We start from the raw sequence: 8,345 nt of genomic DNA on the forward strand, positions 1-8,345 counted from the left end.
TAAAATACTTTTTCAACTCCAAATAATTAACCAAAAATTATGGGATAGCTTATATATGCATTAAACCCTTTTTATACATCAACCTATTGGTTTGAAAATCCAAAGGTTACAGGGATGTAAACAAAATCTCTTAAAGCCTTTTGTGATTCAAAATTTGAATTCAAATATGCAATTGTGGCATGATGCTTATGAATGCAATGCACATGTAAAAGTTTGAAATTTTGGGATGTTACACATGATGTCACCATCAGGTTTTGGATGTATATATCCTTCCGACCACGGTGAGGGTGCGAACTTGCCAACCCTGGTTCGACGTTTGCAAGGTGGTGAAGCAGATGCTGCACCAAACAGTATCTTACTCTCCGCGCAGTCCACATCCTCCGTCCTCATAATCAAATCGACCATGTTACCTTCCATGGATAATTTAGTAGCTGCTGGAGAACCAGGAGCCATTAGATCTTGTGGTGTTGTTTTCTTCGAGCAGTCACTAGAAGCTGTGAAGGATGGAACAGAATAGATGCCAAGATCAAAAGAAGGTGGTTCAAAGTCCATGTTGCTGAACATAGATCTCCTGCCATCTATTTGTGGAAGGAATTAAAAGAATAATTATGAATATAGCTGTTGATTGTAAAATTAGGCATGTAATGTAAGTTACCTGAGTCAGCGGTCTTTGATTTCTTGTTTATTGCATCATTCAATTGAGATGAGGACCTCTTGGGGGTGTCCTCTAGAGATTTCATTGAACGCACAGGGGATGTACAGTCCTTGCTTTGAGCTAGAATGGCAACATTTATATCTTAGATCGTTGGAAAAATTTAAAGATTGAGTTATGTGAAACAGTACCTTCAAATTGAGAGTTAGGTTGATCTTTGTTATCTCCTCTTTTGATGGAGCTGTTCGCGGAAGTTGGAGGGAAAAGTGGTACCCAGTTCAGAATACTATATTTAATGATGTATTAATAGGAAGTGTAGATGTACCTTCTGTTCTTGAAGTTGAAGCTGATTGTCGCGGTGGTAGTTGGGGTACTCCACAGATGAATGTGCATATCTTGTCAGCAACCCATAAGTTTTGGTGCAGTAGATGACTCTTCTCAGCAGTGTGCCTTTCGTTCATTGCTCGTACCATTGTTGCATTATATAGTTTCAAATCATTCGCCAGCGTTGTATTGCACTGGATGATTTTGATGTGAACATGTTAGTTATGAGTATGTAAGAGTGGATGGAAAAGAACATTTATTGTTTTCTTACGAGAGTAGGGTATTTTTCTCGGAGGAATTGAGGCAAGGTTGCTGTGTTGATTGGAAAGCTGGTTCCGGAGTTTGTTGGTATGGAAGGACAAATGGGAGTACTTTGGTTGGGAACGACGACCCTACCCCTCGTATTGAACTGCATGGCATCAAGATGTTATTTCAGGAAGAAGTACTATATGATATGAAATAGATTACTTGGAGAATGAGATGATGGCAGATGGTACCTACTTGGCTCCATAACCACCTCCGGGCTTAGCATCAGCTAATATAAGCTTGTTAAGTACTTCTGTTGGAAAAGCCTTCATACGAGGGAAAATATTCTTTCGAGGTTGTAGTGGTCCAAGTAAGAGATTATCTAGATAGTGGATCTGAGAAGTAAACAATATGAAGTGAGTACGCAGGAAGTTTTAGAACACATACAGGATTGTAGGTATAAGTACATGTAGAATTAAATACATCAGGGTCAATATGGTTGAGGTATTAGAAGAAGTGGTACATTAGGGTACATGTTGATTGGAGCTATAATTACATGAGTGTACACTAGGGAGAGGCATTAAAAGGAAGGAGTACATTACGTTGATGTTTTATAAATAAGAAATACATTAGGGTATTTTATGTGTACCTGCAGAAATATGTGACAACCAAATATGTTGGAAACAACTTTGTTCATGGATAAGTCAGCCTGTAGTTTTTGAGCTGCCTCAATGATCCCTTTTAGAACATACGCACACCAGTTGTATTCACCAATCTCTTCGGAACAACGCAAGGCGCCAAGGAAATCAGTATTGACATGATCATACTTTGTAGATGGTGAAAGGAGATGACCCATAACAATGATAACAAATGCCATCTTGAATGCGTCCTTTTGTAATCTTGTGCTTTCTTCTGACAAATCCATGAGGACAATCTTCTCGGCATCTTTGAGGCTGATCTTGGTCATGGATATACCAGCTTGTTCACGAATGTATGCCATGGTCGCATCCGATATTTTAGTTTCAGGTCCCAGTACATCGCGATGCCCGCATGGAATACCAAATACTCTATTGACATCCTGAGGTACAAAGGGGAGCCTCCGAATTGAATCCATGACGATTGCGAGGTCTATGCAATCAACGTGCCGAAGAAGCCAAGTACTGAAAATGCGACTAACTGAATTCCATAGAGGCAGTTCCAATAATCTGCCAAAACCTATTTCCTTGACCAACTGCCTTTTGATTGCATTGAATTTCTTGATAATCTAGTAGAGGGTCTTTGCGGAGGTCCTTGATGTTGCTGACTTGGTTGTTGCAGAAGTTTGACTTTCATCATTGCTATCGTACTGTGTGACTTCATCAGTACTATCAGAATGTGCAGCACGTCCTTTGAACTGTCAGAAAAGAAGTAGTAACATATGAATCGTGAGTTGAATGATGAAGTACAACATTGTGTGGAAACAGTAGAGGTACATGAGGGCACATTAGGTTGGTGTATTAGATGAAGAGGTAGATGATGGTACATGTTGTGACATCATTGAGTGGAACCAATATAACATAATGGCATATAAGAAGAAATACATGAGGGTACATTACGTTGGGGCGTTGGAAGAGGGGGTACATTAGGGTCACTTTGTGGAGATGATTGAGTGGAACCAATAGAATTGAGTGGGTTCATGTGGACTGAAGCAGCAAGTACGGCAACATATAAGTACGGCAACATATATAAGTCAGCAAGATGACATGGATACATCAGGGTACATTGTTCGGGACATGATTGAGTGGAAGCAATAGAAGAGTGGATCCATGTTGACTGAAGTAGCAGGAAAGAAACATAAAGTACATGCTGACATGGATATAACATGAGATGTGGAATTATGTAAAGAAGGATACATTAGGTTGGGGCATTGTAAGAGTGGGTACACAGGAACGCAGTGTGGTGACATGATTGAGTCGAAGCAATATAATTGAGTGGGTCAATGTCGACTGAAGTACATGGAAGTAACATTACATATAGAATGAAGTACATGGAAGTACTTTAGGTTAGATGGGGTACATTTTAAGAACAGCGTAAGAAGAGTTAAAGAACTAGCTAGTGGAAGAAAGCAGAAGATTGGGGTACATTATAAACAAGTAGTTTGCGTACCTTGGAAAGGCTCATTTGTTCGGTTTGGGGGGAGCAGCAACGCAATCTGGAAATGCTGGAATGAGTGGTGTTAGCGGTACATAGTTTGAAACCACAGAAATGTTTGAACAAATGGTAAATCTGAAGTACCTGGCCTAGCAAATATGAAGGAGGACGAAATGTACATCATCTGGAAATAAGTAATAACAGGAAGAGTTATGCACGAAGAACAAAGAAGTGGAGAAGGAAATAGAAACCAAAGGGACAGACAGCATCGAACGTCGGCGGAAATCTAACCTCGCGAAGAACTGGGACGAAGGTACATCTCAGAGAAGCAGGAAGAAGACGGAGTACAAAAACAGAACGATCGAGGAAGAAGCACGAAGAACAGAACGTGGAACAACAAAGATGGAGGGAAGGAGGAACTAGATACGGAGTTCAGGAATGATCTCTTCCAGAGGGACGAACAGATGGAGCGAAGGAGGAAGAGGAGGAAGGAACAGAACGAAGAAAGACAAAATATCTTAACCCACCATCGGTCTGGCAAGGTGAGACAACCTGACATGAACGTGGGGCCAAGGACATGACTCGACGAGCGTACGCAGGGCTAGAAAAATAGTCAAATCAATTGTTTGATACAAAAAGGAGAATTTCCCAGACCGTGCGACTCAATGAAGGCCAGGATCGGACGGACACAACGGTGGGGCAAGATCGCTCCGGAGCTATCGAGAGGTTTTGCATGCAAAACCCTTGCTTTATGGGGCGATGTGCTTTGAGATTCAGGCAAGTTCAATCGGTTTGTGTTGCTGTAGCGCACCGCGCCCGTCAATACATAACAGAGTTCCAAAAACGTGTATCGAATGGTATGATACTTCCTCCGTCTAACAAAGGACCTCTCAATTTTGATTAAATTTGAATACATCTATATACTAAGTCATGTCTAGATACATTCAAATTTTGACAAAGTTGAGATTTTTTTTTTACGGAGGGAGTATCAGAAAATCAGCTAAAAACTCGGATTCCGGCCACAATCTCCACCGCAGTCAACGACTAGTGAATTGTTCAACGATCGACGATCAGCCAGTTGGTTTGTTTCTCACCCAGCCAGCAGCGCACAACAGACTGGCAGATCTCAGTTTCTGCAGGTTCTGTCGCAGCGGCAGCACCGCTAGCAAAGCCAGTTGCGACATGGCAACACTTCCGCGACGCACCTGTCGCCTGACAACACAGAATCCAGGGGCGGACCGCGGTGTCTAGACTCATGAACCCGGACGATACGTCGGCCGGAGGTTTCCCCAAAACACCCACGGATTTGCACAAAACCACTGCCACCCACCGGTTTTCCGCCCACCAGACAGCAGCCAGTCAGCGGCGCCTCCGTCAGTCCAGCTTTTATATACCGAGCCCCCCGACGCGCATCCTCCGCAGTCCGGTCGACGACGCAACAGTACAACACAGCACCACCGCCCCCATCAGGAGCCACAGCAATGCAGGCCCACGCCATCGTCCGCGCTCCGGCCCATCACCACCACCTGCCGCCCCTCTCGCGCCACCATTGCCGTCCTGTCTCCGCGGCGGCGGTGGCGCCGCCGCCCACGCAGCGGCGGGTGACGCACTCGATGCCGCCGGAGAAGGCGGAGGTGTTCCGATCGCTGCAGGGGTGGGCGACCCAGTCGCTGCTGCCGCTGCTCAAGCCGGTGGAGGACTGCTGGCAGCCGACGGACTTCCTGCCGGACTCGTCGTCCGAGATGTTCGAGCACGAGGCCCGCGAGCTCCGCGCGCGCGCCGCGGGGCTCCCCGACGAGCTGTACGTGGTGCTGGTGGGCGACATGGTCACGGAGGAGGCGCTCCCCACGTACCAGACCATGATCAACACCCTCGACGGCGTCCGCGACGAGACCGGCGCCAGCGCCTGCCCCTGGGCCGTCTGGACCCGCTCCTGGACCGCCGAGGAGAACCGCCACGGCGACGTCCTCAACAAGTACCTCTACCTCTCCGGCCGCGTCGACATGCGCATGGTCGAGAAGACCGTCCAGTTCCTCATCGGCTCCGGCATGGTACGAATCCCATAATTACGCTTCTTGAATCAATCAGTCTATCGAGGGAATCCCTTTGAGCTTTGAACAATTGGTTGCGTTTGCAGGACCCGAGGACGGAGAACAACCCGTACCTGGGCTTCGTCTACACCAGCTTCCAGGAGCGCGCGACGGCCGTGTCGCACGGCAACACGGCGCGGCTCGCCAAGGCGCACGGGGACGACACGCTGGCGCGCGCGTGCGGCACCATCGCGGCCGACGAGAAGCGGCACGAGACCGCGTACGCGCGCATCGTGGAGCAGCTGCTGCGGCTCGACCCGGACGGCGCCGTGCTGGCCGTGGCGGACATGATGCGCAAGCGGATCACCATGCCGGCGCACCTCATGCGCGACGGCCGGGACCCGGGCCTCTTCGGCCACTTCGCCGCCGTGGCGCAGCGCCTTGGGGTGTACACCGCCAGGGACTACGCCGACATCGTCGAGTTCCTCGTCAAGCGGTGGAAGCTGGAGGCCCTGGAGGGAGGGCTCTCGGGCGAGGGCCGGAGGGCCCGGGACTACCTCTGCGGGCTCGCGCCGAGGATGCGGCGGGCGGCGGAAAGGGCGGAGGATATGGCCAAGAAGGATGAGCCCAGGAAGATTAAATTCAGCTGGATCTTTGATAGGGAAGTGGTCGCGTAGTGTTGGTCTGACTTCTGAGACTGAGCTGTGCTGACCATGGATGTCGTTGTCAGCTGGATCTTTGCAATGTTGGTTTGTACTTAGTTTATAGTACCTTTTAAATTTGGAAACATGGGGGGAATGTTATATTCTAGAATGGTAACCATCATGGTTTGGTTTTGAACAATCGAAGCACATGACAGTCGTACCAAATGTCTGACAATGGCATACAAAGTATACAATGGTATGATCTGCATTTCACTGGAAAAATGTCAGCTGAACTTCCTTACAATAAGTCACCGTGGCTAAACTTTCTGAAACAAATCCATCAAGTTCAACCCCCAAGGTATTGATCAGAAAAACTAAGAGTCGGTATAAGTGACTTTTCTACCCAAAAACATGTGAAACGAAACAAAATGAACTTACAGTTAGCTACATGGATGTTCTACTCCCTGCAATACAGTTTATTTTCAGCAATGTCAAGCTCAACTGAACTGCACCCTGGAGTCTTCTCAACACCATGGCTTGCCATCTTTCGCCTGACGCGCTCTGCCTGCTCCCAGCTCTCCGATGCGGCCAAGATATTTGACCGCATGATGTACTCTGCATCATTTGTCGATGCACGATCAGAGTGCAACCGGTCGATCTCGTCTGACACCCGTTCAGACATCTCTCCATTGGCATACACTCTGCAAGCTCCGAGCAGAGTGCCCCAGATGACCTCATTAGGTTCCACGGCCATGTTATTGACGATCACGTAAGCTTCCTCAAGTCTTCCAGCACGGGCCAAGAGATCAACCAGGCATCCGTAGTGCTCCACTCCAGCAGCAACTCCATACACGCCAAAACTGTTGAAGATTCTTAAACCTTCCTCCACAAACCCTCCGTGCGTGCAAGCTCCAAGCACGGCGAGAAGGGTGATCTCGTTAGGCTTCTGCTCCGAACACTCCATCTGGGAGAACAGACGTATTGCCTCATCGCTCCTGCCATGGCTAGCAAGTGCAGAGATCATTGTGTTCCAGCATTCAGTGTTCCTCCGGTGCATGTTGTCGAAAACCGTTCGTGCATATGCGAGGTCACCACACTTGGCGTACATATCAACCAAGCCATTCAAAACAAAGTGGTTCTTCCGGATATGCTTCTTGTTGATGAAATCGTGGACCTTTCGTCCTTGCTCTAGTGACCCAAGCTGCGCGCAGGCAGACAACAAACTAGCCATGGTGAACTCGTCCGGCTTGACCCTGTCCTCCAACATCCGGTGAAAAGCCTGCAGTGCCTCCTCACAGCACCCAATTTGCGCATACCCGGCAATCAGCGCATTCCAGTTCACCAAGTTCCGCACCGGAATTCTGTCGAACATCTCTTGCGCATCATCGGCACTACCGGCCTTGAAGTAACCAGTGATCATCGACGACCACACAAACACGTTCCTCACGGGCATCGCGTCGAACATCTCCCTCGCGGTCTCCATATCACCAGCGGCCACATAACCGTGCACGACCACGGTCCACGTGACGACGGTCCGCAAACCCATCGGCATCGCCTCGAACCACCTCCGGGCCTCCGCCATGTCGCCCTTCTCCGCAAACCCACGTATCACCGTCGCCCACGTGACAGGCGTCCGGGAACCCATGTGAGAGAACAGCGCCTCGGCCTGGCCCATGTCGCCCGCCGCGGCGTACCCGGCGAGCATCGCGTTGCACGTGACGACGTTCCTCTCCGGCATTCCGTCGAACACGCCGCGCGCGTCGGCGATGAGGCCGCACTTGCAGTACATGGACACCAGCGTGGTGCCCACGAGCAGGTCCTGGGCAAAGGCGGCCTTGACGGCTTCGGCGTGGAGGGATCTACCGAAGCGGGGCTCGGCCCGGGAGGCGGCGGCCTTGAGGAGGACGGGTAGGAGCGGCAGGTGATGCGTTTGCCGGGGCAGATTCTTGGCGTAGACGAGGGCGGCTTCCTGTAGGGAGGAATTGACGGCGTACTCCTTGACGAGGCGCGCCCACCTGTCAGGGTCATTGAACCCGGCCGTCAGGTAGTACGCGTGGAGCTGCTTCGCTCGGCTGGCCATGGGGGGTGGTGCCTCTCATCGGCTGCTAGGCGGGATGAGGTCTTATAATGCTGTTGACTGAAGTTAGAATTGAGTCTGGCAGATTGGTTTCTGCTGAATCGTCAACAGATTTGTAAAAGCATCGAACGTTGAGGGACAATTGTGAATAGTTCACAGTGCAAGTGTTAAGCGTTCACAGGTAAAAGCACTTCCCTATTACGAACGGAAAATATAACCAGGTTACTAATACCAGTAAGCAT

At 49.2% G+C, this 8,345-nt stretch overlaps 2 protein-coding genes and 1 long non-coding RNA gene across 3 annotated transcripts; 1 reads left to right on the forward strand and 2 right to left on the reverse strand.

The window, feature by feature from the left end:
• Window positions 1–1,495: 1,495 nt before the first annotated feature.
• LOC112270674 lies at window positions 1,496–4,536 on the reverse strand. The gene is made up of 5 exons (XR_002963072.1): window positions 3,644–4,536; window positions 3,497–3,536; window positions 3,368–3,422; window positions 1,872–2,615; window positions 1,496–1,617 (listed from the first exon to the last, which is right to left on the reverse strand). It is a non-coding gene; the product is annotated as an uncharacterized LOC112270674 (long non-coding RNA).
• Window positions 4,537–4,691: 155 nt separating this feature from the next.
• LOC100846588 (stearoyl-[acyl-carrier-protein] 9-desaturase 1, chloroplastic) lies at window positions 4,692–6,225 on the forward strand. The gene is made up of 2 exons (XM_003564723.4): window positions 4,692–5,403; window positions 5,490–6,225. The coding sequence occupies exons 1-2, from the start codon at window positions 4,834–4,836 to the stop codon at window positions 6,057–6,059; spliced, it is 1,140 nt and encodes a 379-aa protein (XP_003564771.2). The 5' UTR covers window positions 4,692–4,833; the 3' UTR covers window positions 6,060–6,225.
• A 48-nt stretch (window positions 6,226–6,273) lies between these two features.
• On the reverse strand, window positions 6,274–8,269 carry LOC104582913 (pentatricopeptide repeat-containing protein At3g21470). The gene has a single exon (XM_010234342.3). It carries the CDS (start codon window positions 8,104–8,106, stop codon window positions 6,484–6,486), a length of 1,623 nt encoding a protein of 540 aa, XP_010232644.1. The 5' UTR covers window positions 8,107–8,269; the 3' UTR covers window positions 6,274–6,483.
• Window positions 8,270–8,345: the final 76 nt, after the last annotated feature.

Source organism: Brachypodium distachyon, chromosome 2 (genome assembly GCF_000005505.3).
Source record: "Brachypodium distachyon strain Bd21 chromosome 2, Brachypodium_distachyon_v3.0, whole genome shotgun sequence".
Lineage (NCBI taxonomy): Eukaryota > Viridiplantae > Streptophyta > Magnoliopsida > Poales > Poaceae > Brachypodium > Brachypodium distachyon.

Coding starts and splice junctions, on each gene's coding strand:
- LOC100846588 (XM_003564723.4), top strand. CDS start 4,834: ATGCAGGCCCACGCCATCGTCCGCGCTCCGGCCCATCACCACCACCTG. Junction 5,404..5,489: donor TCCTCATCGGCTCCGGCATG/GTACGAATCCCA, acceptor TTGCGTTTGCAG/GACCCGAGGACGGAGAACAA.
- LOC104582913 (XM_010234342.3), bottom strand. CDS start 8,106: ATGGCCAGCCGAGCGAAGCAGCTCCACGCGTACTACCTGACGGCCGGG.